The sequence below is a fragment of the Camarhynchus parvulus genome, chromosome 5 (genome assembly GCF_901933205.1).
Source record: "Camarhynchus parvulus chromosome 5, STF_HiC, whole genome shotgun sequence".
NCBI classification, from domain to species: Eukaryota; Metazoa; Chordata; class Aves; order Passeriformes; family Thraupidae; genus Camarhynchus; species Camarhynchus parvulus.
The window spans coordinates 27,333,944-27,350,603 of record NC_044575.1 but is presented as its reverse complement, the minus strand read 5'-3'; the positions used below and the strand labels follow the sequence as shown (position 1 = coordinate 27,350,603).

The 16,660-nt window shown below is 36.7% G+C and overlaps 1 protein-coding gene across 8 annotated transcripts in view; it reads left to right on the top strand.

Annotated features, from left to right (window-relative positions):
* Window positions 1–16,660, top strand: part of PCNX1 (pecanex 1) — an 88,983-nt gene that overhangs the window by 12,005 nt on the left and 60,318 nt on the right. For all 8 annotated transcript variants that reach the window (XM_030949964.1, XM_030949962.1, XM_030949961.1 and 5 more), the window contains exons 3-6: window positions 1,929–2,034; window positions 4,684–4,729; window positions 5,576–5,665; window positions 7,308–9,008. In XM_030949964.1, the coding sequence (XP_030805824.1) occupies window positions 1,929–2,034; window positions 4,684–4,729; window positions 5,576–5,665; window positions 7,308–9,008 (1,943 nt within the window). The remainder of the gene's footprint in view (window positions 1–1,928; window positions 2,035–4,683; window positions 4,730–5,575; window positions 5,666–7,307; window positions 9,009–16,660) is intronic.

Sequence of the window (16,660 nt, the reverse complement as noted above, 5' to 3'; positions counted from 1 at the left end):
ATTACTTACTTTTGTACTTCATAGGACGTACTTTAATCACATGCAGTGTTTCTCAATGAATTATTCAAACAGAAAAGGAATTTCATCTTTTTGTGAAAGGCATTCTTTATTATATCTTCAGTTGACATTGTAATGTGTGCTGAACTTAAACATTGTGAGAATTTTTCAGTTTAGTTTTTAAATTCATGTTATGTCCTTATGTATTCTTAAAATGCTTACAGAAGGAATGCTTTGGCTGAAGCTGGGTGCTGATTCTTTTAAAATTCATTTTCCTTACCTGCCTTAGCAGTAGGTCAGAGAGGGCTCTGTAAACAGCCATCTCCAAGAGTATGCCTGTCTCTTTGTTTAGCTGTAACAAAATGGTGGCTTCTCACTTCTTTTTTTAATTTGCTGGAGTTGGACCATAGTTCTTCTGCTAGCTAATGGCTGGTTGTCTTTTAAGTTAACTTATTTTTACTGAAGGAATATATATATTCCTAACTTCAAACTGTCCTTTTTTTTGTCACCTCTGATGTAGGAAGAATCATGTGCTGCTTTATTATTTAGAGTGATTCCAGAGGTTGTGCCTTTACACCTCTCCAAGATGACAACAGCTTAACATGTCATGCTGCAGGATGAATGTGGCAGGTCTTTTAGTGTGCAGACAGTTTGTTTACAATATCCTTGATTGATGTCCATGTATTTCAGAAACTGTTGGAATCACAGAATATGCTGAGATGAAAGAGACCCCATCAGGATCATCGATTCCAATTCCTGGCCCTGTGCAGGCCACCCTATTAAGTGTTCTTATTGTGTAAGACTTTTCTGTGAGACTAGTTGTCTATTAAGTAAGCCTTGCAGTGTTTCTGTCCATTTCTGTTCCCTTCTTCAGAGGGCCTTTGTCTTTAGTGTATTTGGTCTGACCGGATGAGCATTGTACATGAGTACTTTAAGCAAAATGCTGAAATTTGATTGTTGAGAAGCTGTTGTTCATACCTGGGAAGAAGCAGAGAGGATCAGAGTCAAATTACCCTGCAGATACTTCTGTTTAGGAGTCTCCTGGATCAAGGTGCTTGAAGAGAACTGTAATGGGATAGGAAAAAGTGTGCTTCAGCTGCTTCCTCTTTGCAATTAACAATCAGTGCCGGGTTGGATCCTTGTGTTCTAGTTCTCAACGGACTTCAGACCCCATTGTCCTAATGGATGAATCCAACTTGCTTTTTTCATAAAATATTTGCCTTTGGCAAGCTGAATTCTGTGAAATTACAATTTGATGGTGTTACTCTAGGAAATACTTTCAAACAAATAGTTATTAAACCTGAAAGGGTGAGATCACTAGGATGCAATGATATATATGTTGTACCTCAAGATATTTCTTGGTAGGAGCTGTAAAGTATCTGAAGGGAAGTTATTTTTGAGTAGAAAGATGTGGTTTGCATCCCTGGGAGAAATACTATGGCCCTGTATGTCTCTGCATGTTTAAAAGCTTTCACATGGGGCTTTAGCCATCCTTACTTTTGCTCCCAGATTCAGTCTAAGGAAAGGACCAGGAGTCCTTTCCATGTTTAGAGTTCTATGTAGTATGTTCTTCTAGTGGTGAATTTCTGGGTGTTATGGTTGAACAGCTGATCCAAAAGTAATGTGCACATAAAGACAGAACTTAAAATGTCAGCATTTTGGAATGCCTTATAGGGCCTAAGTCTTCACAGTTTGTGTTGGCTGGTGACAGTGGACTTGGGGAAGCAGTTTCTTTGACAGTGTGTAGAGTGCTCTGGCTCAGACTGAACTTCCTGTGTCAAACAGCCAGTGTTCCTCCGAGATATTGGGATATATTTGAGCCCCTGATTTTTGAGAAGGGAAAATTTGTTTTGAATATGCGCTCAACATAGACAAAATTTTGTTTAACTGGTGGGATAATGTCTTGATTTTTTTTTTAATGTTTCTCTCAGTGACCCTGGTGGAGGGATTGAGATGTCAGAGTTCATACGAGAAGCAACTCCCCCTGTTGGCTGTAGTTCACGCAATTCTTACGCTGGGATAGATCCAAACAACCAGGTAAGAATTAAAGCTACTACAGTTGTTGCTTTAGTGTTGTTGGCTTTGCAGTCCGTAGATAACCTCTTCCTGTTATTTTGCGGGGTTTTTGGGTAATTTATTAAAAAAATTTTGAAAAAATTTCTTTTCTGTATGTAACTGCACTATTAGGAAGGCATTGCATTCTCCCAGCAACGTAGCTTTCAACCCATCTTGTACTTAAATTAGGAATGGCTGGATTTTGAAAGGGAACCTACTGTCACATCAGTAAGTATTCCCTTTTCCTCAGTTAGCTTTCTTCTGATTTAAGAAATCAAAACGGCTGAGAGTATGGTGAGCTAAGTACTAAGAACCCACTGTAGTGGGATTCCCTTGTCCCTTTGGGTAGCTCAAGCTGTATCTTCATGCTGATGTTTTAACTTTGTCTTCCTCCCTTACTTTTGTTTGTTCTGCCATTTAAAGCTTAATCTATAAATTTAAATGCTGTATTTGAGGAAGCTTTTGTTAAGTTATCTTAGAATATTTCCACTGCTGATTATCTCTTGCAGTTGTGAATGGCTTTCTGCAGGTTATTGTTCCTGATAGGTCAGATTTTGGGGTCAAAAAAGTTAGTTTGCTAAAGCATAAAGAAAGATAAACTGCTAGAAATGGAAAGACTAAAACTGTTTAATTTTTGGATGTCCTCTGCAAAATCTTCACTTCCTTGATTGTTCAGCAGGGTTGGGAAGAAAGCAATAAATAGGGAGTCCTGCCAGATGGAAGTGCTGAAGAACATGGCTTTATTACATTTTCATGTAACTTCATTATGCTCTAGTTGCCTTGAATTTCACTGGGGAAGTTACTCTGTTTCCGTATTATGTCTACTAGGTTTGTGTTCAAATTCCATAGTGTTTGATGTGCTGTTCCTTCTGTTTGGCTTGTGACATTTAGCTGGTTGTGGCTAGTTTTGATCAACCCTTCATGACGACAAGTAGATGAACTGGTCATGCTGTACAGTTATGTTGATAATGAACAATGCAGCATCATGGTAAAGACACAGAACCTGTCTTCAAATGACATGGAAGTCCTTGGCATGGTATTGCAATATCATGTTCTTCTAATTAGCTCTCTGAGCAAGCAGTAGATAACAAAGTGCAGTGATATGCTAATGCCGGTGTTTTATCTGAATCATGCTCAGTTATGCAGCATAGATACTCTTAAGAGATTTTCCTTCAAGAGAGAAGGCATTTGCTGATGCAAAGGAATAGGAAGTGATGGTCCATGTAGGAAGATAGAAACATGATGCCCAGACTAGTTATTTGACTGGTCTTTGGAAAAAATATGTTCCAAACATAAGAGTTTTAATATTAAAGCATGTGAAGAAGGTCAAGCTACTGTGAAAGAAAGTATAGTGTTTAGAATGTATTTGTTCTAAGAAAATTAGTATTCATTGGTCCTCTGTGATTGAATGTGCAGCATCAAAAGGGAACATGAGCAGTAAGCATCTGAGTTCTGTTCCGTTTTTCTGTGTGAAATAGCTTTCCTGTGATGATGCATTTGTATTCAGTGACAGCCTTCATCAAAGCATATTATTGAATGGAAAACTGTTGAAACATGACAAAATGAGTAACTAAAAGTGTGTGTGACAATGTTGTGAAGCAAATGTATTAAAAAAGCTCTTAGCTGCTTTTTCAGATTATACATAAAGCCATTGCTCTTCTGTGCTATGGCTGAATAGGATCTGCACGCATCTTCAGGTTACCTGAAATTGCTGTGCTTACAGAAAATAACAAGTAGAATTTTGCTCTTTCCCCCAGAGTAATTTTAACTAGGCATTTTTGGAAAACAGCATCCCAGCAAGTATACATCTGTCAATCAAATGGCCATCATATTTATGTATTATAGGTTCAGATTTTGCCTTTGAGTGCTCTTCCTCTTATTTTATTTCTGAGTGATTTAATTATCTGACACCTGCATTGTTGTATGCTATTTATAGTTGAGAGGTTGTATTGAAAATGTTATTGAAGGTAAGACCAAATTCTCTTTAGCATTTCTGCAAAGTAATCTCCAATGGATTGTAGGATATATTTAGAAAGGTAGATTGCAAACCTAAACGGTGAATTTTTTTTGTATGAGCAGGTGCCATGCCTGCTGATTAGCCATTGAATGTGAAATTAACTGGAAAAATATGTATCTTTTCACATGGGAGCAATTTTTGGATTTAGCTTGGTGTTTATTGTGAACAGATAAGTTTTATACGGAGATGGATAAGTTTTATACTAAGATTGTGTTTTCTTTAAGCATTTTAGACAACCAGAATCATGGCATTAAATGTTAAGTTTTACAACTGCAATTATTACTGTAGCACTGCACTTGTACTTTATTGCCATATTATGTCAGGAGAATTCCTAGATTAGAAACTTTTTAAAATCGGCATAGTAAAGTCTCCATGAACACTGGCTTTTGAATGGAATAGTGCTGTGATGTAGTTGGGTGCTTAATTATATGACTTTTCATCTCTTTGTAGTGGAAACATAGTCAGAATTTTACAGCACTGTGCTGCTGGATGCTTTTGTGGCTTTAAAAACCTCTCCTAGGTGTATAGGCAAATGCATGTGTTGGACTAATAGGAAATAACAGTTGTTTATTTCCTGAAAGTGTACAGCTTTTTACATAATTTGCTGTTTCTAGGTTGGATCTGGGTTATCTCGTCTGGGAACAGCAGCAACCATCAAAGGTGAGATTTTTAGCTAGTTAAATTACCTTGTAGAAGCACTTCAAATCACTGTTGTTTACTGTGTTGTTTCCAAATACTGTCTGCCTTAGTCATCTTGACTTCTTTTGAGTGAAATATAGCATTTACTAGTTGGGGGAAGTCTTCTTTGGACATGCAAATGATATGACCAAAACATAAGGAGAGAATAATCTGGGGCCCATAGTCTACTTCCCATGTAATGACAGCTTTTCCATTTGCCTATAAAATGCAGAGCTAAAGGGTTAGTTGGGGTAGACTTCTCTCTACTATTTTGAGTTCAGTGAAACCAATTACCCTTCTGGTATTGCATATCAATGACTTGATTACTTCTTGTTGTTTGACATTTAGCTGAAGTAATTTCCAGCCCTCGTGAACTCCTCTAAGATGAAAAGATAACAATTTTGCATATGATGAGTATTTTCTTGTAAATTTATCCAGACAATAAATAATAGGGCGAAAAAAAATTGAATGCGAATGTTTGTCACCTTGATTTTGTTTTTCTCCTTGCTTTTCTGACCATTAGAAGTATTTTCTTAGTCTACCCCTCCTTTTTTTATGGACAACTGTGCAAAAAGAAATATTCCAACAGATGCACCTCGAAGGGAAAAAAACCCAATCTTGATTGCCATTGAGTTCTGTGGAAGATAATAGAAATAGAGTAGACAGTACTCATATCTAAAAGAAATCTTGTGTTATTCTAATTGTGTAACTACTGTTACTTACCTATAGATGAAGAAATACAAGCAACAGTCTTTCATGACAATTGAGAATGTAGGTGTATGTGTTAATACTTTGAGCATTAGTACTCTTTTTTCTCAAAACTTGCAGGTGATACTGACACTGCCAAGACCTCTGACGATATCAGTTTGAGTCTTGGCCAGAGTTCTAGCCTATGTAAAGAAGGGAGTGAAGAACAAGGTAAAATTTCTTCTTCTCCATATTTAAACATGGTATTTTGTTACCAAAGTCCCTTTGCTTAATATGCTAAATAAATTCATGCAGTTTACTGATACCCTTTCTCAGAGTCTATCTTGAAGTTCCCTGTTTCCTTTCTTAATTACTCAAGCTTCTGAGAAGCGTAATTTGAATGCTTATAACTTTATTCTTTGACTGTGTGTTCCTTGTTCTGACATCTTCCAGCAGGTAATAAATATTTACTGTCATCTTACTGCTGAAAGATAGCTAACTTAGATTTCTTTAGACAGTATCTCTTAGACTACAGGTACCCTGTGGTTAATGGACTTCATTGTAGATTAATTTGCTTTCCTTATGAGTACAGACAAATGAAATTGTGGCAGGCTTTTCTGAAGTAAATAACCTCATACAGAGCTCTGTGTTCTTAGACCTGTAGGCCACTTCCAAGATCCAAGTTATCAGAGCTTGGTTAATTTAAAATTATTTTTTTCTACTATGTAAGGAACCTGTTAGCTTGTGTTCTGAGACAAAGCAATTTTTTGTTTAGCTTCATTGTCCGGAAAAGACCTGCTCAGACTGACAGAGCATAAAACCAAAGGGAAATCTTTGTTTGCTGATTTTGCTGGTGATTAGGAGGAAGTTAGCTGAGAATACCACCTTCCATTTTTGCCAGTCTATTCACTAGTGGGTGATTAGAAGCATTAGATGGATGATTCAGTCATTACGTGTGTGATTCAATGCAAAAAGTGTGTTTGGAATGGAGCATCACAGGTGGCCATGCTGTTGTAATAGGCATCAGGGTTCTGCGACTTTCAGCTGAGTAATGTAACTGTGAAGTCTCTTGAGTTGCATGCATTCAGATATATTCTGCAGGAATTTAACAACTGTAGAAACTTAACTTGGCCTCCAGATCTGCTATTTTTAGTGACAGTAGCAAAAGGGAAAGTAGCCTGACTTAGTACTGCCTGCAGAGGGACAGTTTTACGGGAGACTGCTTGTGATGGGTAACAGGAATGATTGTTTTAACCAAGAACTAACAGTAAATCTTCATGATTTGCTTTAATAGCAAAAGCACCTTTTTTTTTGTAGAGGTAGTAAAACTCAGTGACTTCATAGGGAGTTTCATTATAGTACAAAAAGACCTGTGACAGTGATTACATCCTTGCTAACTGAACTTACTCAGTATCTGGTAGGAAAGGTGATTTTTGCTGGGTTTTTGATGACTTCAGAGTTAATAGGGTTTACTGTGTTTTCATTAATAACTTTAAATGTATAATACATGTAGGAACCGAAAAGAAAGGCAGGGTACTCTTTTATAATTAAGAAACTTTGGGATATATAAAAATACTACGTCTGAGACACATAAGCAATAGAGGAAGTTGGGAACTTGTCAGAATTGCCTTGTCTTATCAGTTGCTAGGGATAAGCTGGTATTGATGGTTTCTTTTTTTATTAAAAAAAGGCCTGTCAGATTTGCCCAAATGTTATAAAATATTTTTAAATGGTAATGTGACAAATTCATAGTACTTGCAGTTGGATTTTTCAGTTCATTTACTTTGTCTGATATAAACAAACAGTTTCAAAGGAAGTTGTATGACTTACATGAACATTCTACATGACTGTTTTTAAATATGTACTCAAACAGATTTGGCAACTGATCGGAAGCTTTTTCGTCTGGTGTCGAACGACTCATTTGTCTCCATCCAACCTTCATTGTCCTCTGGACAGGATTTGCCAAGGGACAGCGGTGACAAAGTGTGCCTCTCGAACAACCAGCTTGTGGACCAGTCTAAAAACAGTGCATGTGACACAGAAGTAGCTTCGCTGATAACTCTGCATTCTCACTCCTATAGGAAGGATCATAGACCTCGAGGTGTACCAAGGACTTCTAGCTCTGCTGTTGCTTTTCCAGATGCTTCACTAAATGACTTCCCCCTCTATCAGCAAAAACGAGGACTAGATCCTGTCAGTGAGTTAGAAGCTTCCAAACCCCCTTCTGGATCCCGAGAGTCTTTGGGTGGGAACTCTTGCATTTCAGGAGTTTTTCAATTAGATGACATTCTGAAAAGTAGCAGCCCTCAACCATTGACTAAGAGTGGGAAGAGCAAATCCTTGAAAGCAGACAAAAGTATGGACAGTCTGAGAAGCCTGAGTACTAGAAGCAGTGGTTCAACAGAAAGCTACTGCAGCGGGACTGATCGTGACACCAACAGTACCATCAGTAGCTATAAAAGTGAACATACTAGCTCAACACATATAGAAAGTGTATTGTCAGAGCACGAGGAGGAGTCTCCTAGAGAAGAGGAGAAGGATGGTAAGAAAAAAGACTGTGGTGTCGACTCAGAGGATGACAGTAGTTCTACTACTGACAAAAGGACTAGTAGCGAAAGGACTGCTGTGGAAGTGAGTCCTCTGGGTGGTGTTCAAGAGGTAAAGGGTTCTAATGCATCTGATGAGATGCACAACCAGAAAGGTCTTGGTGCCTCTGCTTCAGAAGAGGCCAATAAGAACCCACATGCCAATGAATTGACTACACAAGCTGACAGGCCGCATGGGAAGGCTGCTGAACAAAGAGATGAGCAGAGTGAGAAACTAGCTGTGTTAGTAGATTCAAGAGCTGCTAAAGAAACTAGTGGAAAACAAAAAGAAGGAGATGTCCGACCAAAATCTTCTAGTTTGATACATCGAACAGCCTCTACCCACAAGTCGAGCCGGAGAAGGACAGGAAAAAAGCGGGCTAGTAGTTTTGATTCAAGTCGGCACAGGGAATATGTTTCCTTCCGAGGTGTATCTGGTACTAAACCTCACAGTGCTGTGTTTTGTCACGATGAGGACTCCAGTGATCAAAGTGACTTGAGCAGGACATCAAGCATGCAGTCAGCTCACCAGTTCAGCAGTGATAGCTCTTCCAGCACCACCTCCCATTCATGCCAGTCTCCTGATGGAAAATACAATGCTTTAAAGACCAAATACGTTTCTAAAGACCGTGGGGGTACAGACTCTGAAAATGCTCACAAAACCCACGTAAGCTCTGAAGGAATTAGCAAAAAAAGATCTACACGACGGACTTCTAGCACAAACAGTGCCAAGAATCGTGCCAGAGTGTTAAGCCTGGACAGTGGTACTGTAGCTTGTTTAAATGACCCAAATAGTTTAATGACACCAGGTAACATAAAACAGTTAACCACTTCAAAATCTGATTTGGAAGCCAAAGAAGGAGAGGTGCTAGATGAGCTATCTCTGTTGGGAAGGGCTTCACACTTAGAGTCAGTCACTCGTTCTAGGAATAGCTTACCAAGCCAGGCTACATTTCCTGAAGGGGAAGAGCAAGAATCAGCAAGTGGAGGTAAGTAAATGACCTACCAGAAGTACCTTGTCATATTTTGTTAATGAGTCTGGTATCTATGACTTAAATTAAAAGTATACTTAAGCATCTTCCCTGTTTCTCCACTCTTGCCCAGTAAAACTGAAAAAGTGTTTCCTTCGCAATATCTTGAAAGATCTACTGAAATGGATGTTGAACTCAAACAGGTTTTACAAAATCTCTAACTAGATGTCTTAGGGGTTTGTTATCATCAGTCCTCATTAATTAGAGCTGTATCTTAAAGCTATTATTTGTGATCAAATCAAACCTGCTCCATTATACTGAGTAATACAAACGACTGCAGCCTCTCTGGCATGGCTTGAGGTGATGTCAAAAAATAAAACCAATCCCCAACTCTTACCATGCTGCCTTTAATTGTGGATTCTCAATGGTCTGGTTACTAAGTTGAATTCTCCTAGGGATTTAATTTTTGCTTAGCCTTGCCGTTGCTGGCTAGACAGTCTTGTTTACTTTGGGTTTTTGGGGTTTTTTTTTTGTCTTGATTATGTGAACACAATAACCTTCCAGTGCTGGAGAGGAATGTAGTTTCCTCTTATTTTCCCTAACTATTGTTTTGTTTGGTGTAATGTGAACAATAAACTACCCGGAGTAGCTGTTATTAATACAGATTAGTAGTGGCATTTGAAGCAAAATTTGGAACTCTTAATATTTTTTTGTTTATTGTGTATTATAATGTTTGTTTCTTTTCTTGGTTAACTATATTTACTGCCTTAACTTGGAAGGCTTTTTGTGTCAAGGTAGATAAGTGTCTTTAAAATACATTTTCAGGACAGTATAAGGTTGCTAATTAACTCAGTCTGATTTCTGGAATTTTTAAAGGCCAATACATACCAGATAATCTGGATCTTTACGTCTAGATGGACAAACCCTTCATAAAATTGTATTTTAGATCAAGACAGGTATTTTTAACAAACTGTGGCAAATTTCACTGTTCCTATTATGTAGACTGCCTAAACAAAATATAGTGATTCATCTTAAAAAGGTTTCCAGCCCACAGTGAGATAGGATGTATGACCAATAGTGAGGTTTTCTTTTGGTTTTGTTTGGAGTTTTTCGTGGAGTTGTTTTTGTGGTGTGTCCCACAGTATTAACAAAACAGCTATAAAAATCAGTACAATTAATTTCTGGGGAGTATAAGAAAGCATGCCACACTGAAGTTCAGCTGTGTATTGATTATTGCTGAATTTTGACTGGTTTACAATTAGTTCAGACCTATTTATATGCCTTCACTTTACTGATGTATGCAGATTTGTTTTTTCGTTTTTTTTTAACTTTCTCTGTTCTAGTAACAGATTTTTGCAGTAGCTTTAATAAAAGAGTCAAGATTAACAAGGCCTTAGGAAGAATATGTGTTAAGTGTTTAGCTTCTAGGGTTAGTACTAGAAGAGTAAAGTGGCAGCTCTCCATGTCTACTGAGAGTAATATGACTAATAAAAGGTCTCCCTTATGTATTTACCGTTTTGACTCTATGCTTTCCTTAGCACAAGATTTTATTTCATTCTGTTTTGTGTTGTTACTGCTTAAAGCTATTAAGATTCTCCCTTTATGTGCAAAGGAGGATTAACATAGCTTATGTTTTAGAACATGTCAGACTTTGCATGTGCTTACTACTTGTCAGTAGGCTGAAAGAATTAATGGAAGACAGATGCTGAATATTGTGAAATACTTAAATTGCTCTTTTGAAAAAGTTTGTCTTCCCCACCATTTCATTGAGTGAAATTTCAAAGCAATCTTAAAGGTACAAATCTGTAGCAGCTTAAGCTGGAAAGGCTTGCTGTCATTCTTGCTGACCTGATCCATTTCCGCTTTAAGATTTTACATGATGGTCATTTGAAGTTGTTAGTATTTTTAATAAATGGCAAATATCCAAGCTGTACTTTTCAATGGATTGCAGGCTGTCTTTAAGAAGCAATCTGGAATTGAGTTCTCTGCATCTGCTGACATGATATGGTTAATAACACTAGCTGTATATTGTTTATTCCTACCAAGAGAAAAGGAAGTATTTGCTTTATGATTGTAAGAAATGAATGTCATTCTGCCCCCCCCCCTTTTTTTATTAAAGCAGAACAAAATTATGCCTTAATTTTTTTTTAGCACTGCATAAACATTTATTCAGTCTTGTCTAGCACCAAGGCAGTAATTACATTGCATTTATTTGTTCATGATCAATCTAATTCTTTCATAGTGTCCTTCTTTACTGGTTTTTCTCTTGTGTGGGTTTGTTGGGTAGTTTTCCCCACAATTTATAGCTTATATTACAAGTTTTGTAACATCTGTATCTTTAATTGTGGATTTCTTCTTTAGGCTTACCCACGACTAATATTAATGAGGGAAAATGTTTTAACTGTTTAGAATTGAAGTGCTTTATAGCCAGTATTTCTTACTACTGAGATGTATTCATCTTTTGGGAGGTTTTTAAAGACATACATGTGTAATATAAATACATGTCATGTGTATATGTGTATAGAATTTTTTTTGAGAAAATTAAGAAATTATTTTATGTACTTGTTGCAAATGAATTACAGAATCAACTTGGTTTTGATTTTCATAAGATCAGGGAATATTGGCTGGGTGTGATTTTTAGAAGTAGTCTGCTCCAACCTCTTGCTGAAGGATTATTTTATTATTTTGTATAAATATTTTTAAATGTCTGTGACTACCTATGATAACTTTCTGAAACAAATAATTAACAGATGCACACAGGATAACTAAAAGAGTAATATTAATACCACCACCTTTTTTCCAGTCAGCAGCTTTCAGTTCCTGTTTTTCAAATATTATTTAAATCAGTAAATATGACTTCATTTTATCCTTCAATCTTCAGAGACTAGAACTACGTTCTTGTTCATGTAACTGCTAAAATGTGTATCTAAATGGATATGGTCTTTAATCTCCTACTAAGCAGGATGTTGTACAAACTTGTGCATGTTTCACTTGTGCAGATACAACTTAGTACTTTCATTTCTGTATTATTATGCCAGGAAGTGGTGAATGACTCACTTGCTGTGAGATAGTATGTGCATTTGAATAGAAATTACAGGCAATTTAAATGCAGAGAAACAGCATCTGAAAATTCTGAAATTAAGTGTGTGTGGTGGATATATAATAAAAAAATTGAAGATGTCTTACGGTAGTTATCCTTGTTCAGCTATTCAGACTCCAAAAGTAGCTAGTGAGTTGATGAGTCATGGGTTAGTTGCAGTTGCTCCACTGTATGGTGATATTCTGGAAATACCGTCTTTGCACTGTCCTGTGCCTGGTTTCTGTCACATGTGTGCTGTTTCTGGATTGCTGTTTGTAACCATTTAAAGAACCACCATAATGCTGTATGTAACACAGTGATGCTTTGTAAAACTTGAGCTGGCCTGAAAAGTCGAGTGTTCTCTCCAGTTCTATATTAATTGTAAAAGATGTGCTCTTTAAGTTGCTGCTCTGTTTTACAGCTTGCTGCAATTTAAGGTTAAGTTCTTGAGATACATACCCTTTTGTAGATAAAACTACATGTAGTGTGACGCATTTTTCCTTCTGTACATTGCATAGCAATATTGAAGTAACAGCTCATACTGTTTTCTGTCTTTTGAGGTCTGCAGTACATCTCTACAGGCAGACAAAGTAGGGCTTTGGGAATTTGGGTTAGTCTTGTGTTTCATATGACACATGGAAACCTGTTCACCTCTTCAGTCTGTATTTGTACATATATACTTAGCGTGTCTGCCTGCAATTATTACAGTGCAGTTCTCTGTTACTCAGCCAGCTGCTGGCAACATATTACTTTTCCCTTCTATTTTGATGTTGCACATGTTCTATGTCATTGACTTGCCTGTTTTGCAGAGCTGTTCCATGCTTCTGATGGCTTTAGTTTCTGCTACATTTCCTGCAGATAGAATGAATGAATATAATTACAGAAGATGGGGCTTCTCATCTTGTTTTCTGTGCATCTGCCAGTTCATGCTCAAACTACTAAACCAAACAGTTCTGCATGAGAAGCTGGAGTTTAGAAATGGTAGAAACTGAAAAATGTGTAAAGTTCCTGTGGTCAGGCTGTGTGTATGTTGGCTGTCTCTATTCGTGCATTCAGCAGAAGCATGCTGTAACTGGACCCAGGTAAGCAGATCAGCAGTAGAAAGGGCTCTCATCTTATAAGCATTTTACTGTACTATCACAGCTTTTGTGTGTGAGTTTTACAGAATTCCCTCTGATGCTGGATATCTTGTCATCTCAGTAGAGGTCAGATTGCTACCTTTAAACACTTAAAGATGTAGTCAGTGTTAAAAATTATATTTGAGGCTACTGTAGAATTTTGCAGTTTTTGAACTTACCAATGAAATAACACTTGGAATGCATCTTGCATCTATTAATTGTTAACCACTTCATAGTAAAGCAGAATTTCAGTACGTTTTGTGGAGACTCAATCCTGTGTTTTTTCCCCTATGGATAATACAGAGGCTTTTGTTAGATGACTTTTGCTTGATTTGGGAAGAGTGGTTCCATTTTGTTGACATGTGTTTTTCATGTATTTGCTAAGTATTCATCTCAAACAAGAGTTGAATAGGAATTTTTGGTATTAGATAAAAATGAAGCTGCATCTTCATGCTGGCTTGTAGAGAGGTACCTGGGTTTATTGGTATGCATATATAAGCAAGAAAGTTCTAAAAGCTCTGTCAGCTGTGATGGAATTGCTCACGTTGCTGTAAAATGTAGCTGTGAGATAAAACTCATTCATTTATTGAAGTTGGCCACTAATTAATGTTTGGGGTTTTAAGGCTGTGTAATGCAAACATTACTTTCTTTTGTGTACAATATGCTAACATCGTATACCACATATGCTGGTAACACTGTGTTTTGAAGATTTACAGCATCTTTTCCTTTAGGTGAATAAATCTAAACACAAAGTCAGAACTAACTTTATTAAAGATTAATGTCAATTATGAACATTTGTCTGCTACATGAATATAATACTAGGTATTGATACCCAATACCTGGGATATAGGGTCTGCATTGGGCAGGGGGTCAGATGGGGTTTAGCTTTAGTTCTTTGACCCGAAGTACATCAGCATTATATTCAAGAGGTCTGTGTGAGTAGCCTAATGTTTTTGAAAGTGGAATAATTCAAGTAGGATAATTAAGACCCTTAGTTTTCTCTTTGGCCTTAGTATAAAAATTTTACTGTCAAGCTGGTCTGTAAAAAGTTTTGGTTCAGAATTCAAACCAGATGGTTTTATTGTCCCGGTTTGTTCCCTCCTTGATAGGGTTTTGCTTTTCAGGTTGTTGTAGTGACTGTTTTGACATAATTGTAAATATTTCTTCAGGCTAGTTTCAGACTTTTTTTTATAAATGAAACCACAAAATTGAAGTCGTAGGCTTTACCTTCTTTCCTGAATTGTGTGTTGTTTTTTTTCTGCACTATTTTCTCGCAAAAGTTTGTAACTTGGAGATATCATGCTATTCTTCATTGTTTCTCCTTTGCTGCACACATCTCTGTTCTTCAGAAATAGTCATTAGTGATGTTTTTCATTAAATATCCACAGTAAGTTACAGTACTCTGAGTCAATATTTTTATTTTTTTATCAGAGAAGTAGAAGTAACCCCTTCAGCTGTAAGTTTTATTAAGGTGCATAATAACATGGTGATTAACAACTGCATACTGAAGATATGGACTGAACAGACTGCTGCTTTCTACTTGGGTATCTTCCAAGTATGTTTTTAATGTAGTGTTAGGTCATGTGAAAATAAACTATAAATGTCTCAACCATGAGGAGAACAGTAGTGCTAACCCATAAATGCATGTGAAGTACATCTTAGCTTTCGAACACAAATGAGATATAGATACTCAGTAGAGAAGAACAGCATTTCAGCTGTTTGTTTTGGCAAAATACATTCTGTCTTTGAAGAATTTCATTGCTTACTTGCAGTTGCAAATTTCATTGCTTATGTGAGTACATGAGCCATAAACTATTCATTCCAGCTCTTGCTGAGAACATGTAGGCTTAGTAATTAGTGGCTGAAAGTAGATGTGTTTCCCATTTGATAGGATGAGAAAGGGCATGTCCAAGCATCACTCAGGTTCCTTGCATACCTTTAACCATGCTTAACCTGACTAATGTTCAAAACCATCTAGGCTTTAAGTGATGGGGGAGGTGTGTTGTGTTTTTTAGCTGTGGGATTTTTTTTCCTTTTTTTCCTGAGAAGAGTGAGGGAGACTTTCTGCTGTGGTAGTTTTTTTCCTTGCTTGCTTTCTAGTTAGAATTATTGCAATTTTTATTCCAAGAACTTTATGGTTTTCCACATGGATACTTACTTCACCCTTGTATTACTTCACCACATCTTTCCAGGAATCTTCTTATGAAAAATTTTTCTGTATTTCAGAATTTATCTAAGGCACTGGGTTTAGCGTTTTTTTTGTAGAAAAATGAAATGGTCTTATTGATGCAATAAAATTCTGTCGATTCTGCTTTTTCATGTTGTGCTACTTAAGCTTCTCTCTTATAAATTTTGGTTAAAAGCAAGATGTTGCAAATGTTTTGGCTTACTTTTATGTAAATGTTCCTGTTTAAAGGAAAATATTTGTACTTTGTTTCTTAAAGCTAGGTGTCATACTACAGTTGCATGGTTGTAGAGTAAAACTGTGAGTCTTCAGGTTCTGTTTAAAACTTAGTAAAACTACAGAAGTGAGCATAAAAAGGTTAAATATAAAGCATCTTTCCAAGTGTCTGATGACAAAATGATATCCTCATGATGTTTTAAGCCTGTAGCTGTTTCCAGTCAGAAATGTTAAACAAGTTAATTTTAATGCAACTGCATGCAAACACATTCATTAGCAGATACAAGTGTCATTATTTCTTCTTTGAAAAGAGTTGTATTATATTTGGAAATAGGCATGTGAGGGGTTACATTTGCTACAAGGTTGTCACTAGGTCTCCACTTCTTATTTTATTGATCTCTGGGGTGTAGGTTTATATTTTTAATTTGTGCACCTTGAACTTCAAACATGATTTTTGTGTTCTTGAGGGTAGATAGTGCTGGGGACTCATATCCAAATGACAGCATGCAGAGATGTTCATTGAATTCAAGCATTCAATGCTTGAATTTCTTGATATTAAGTGCAGTGATTCAGCATAGAAGCATAGAATAAAAAAACATAGAATAAAACAACATAGAGCACCTTTTAACAAACATTCTGTAAGCTGGAAACCTTGTCTTCCTCTACTGATGAAACTGAAGTAAGGATGAACTTTAGAGGTATTACCTGTATTGTCTCTTCCTGTTACATCTAGATTTTGTACATGACTGGTTGTTGGATCTTTAATTTCTGGAGTCTAGGCTAAGTTGTAAGCAGTATTGGAGAAGTGTATGTGAGATCATAAATATTAAAGCTTAATTATACTGAAATGTGATAGAACTGCTCTCAGATCATGGTAGAAGGTAAGATAGGAACTTTGTCTTACTTCCTACTGGTGAACTCACAAGCAGTTGCCCTGCTCCTTCTCATTAAAGGCAAGTAGAAACACTAATAATACAAATTAACATAAAGAGCTTTCCATACTGGTATGTGTACATTTTAAATTGTATGTCTTCTGTGAAATTATATTAAAAACAACAAGTCACTGAAAAGT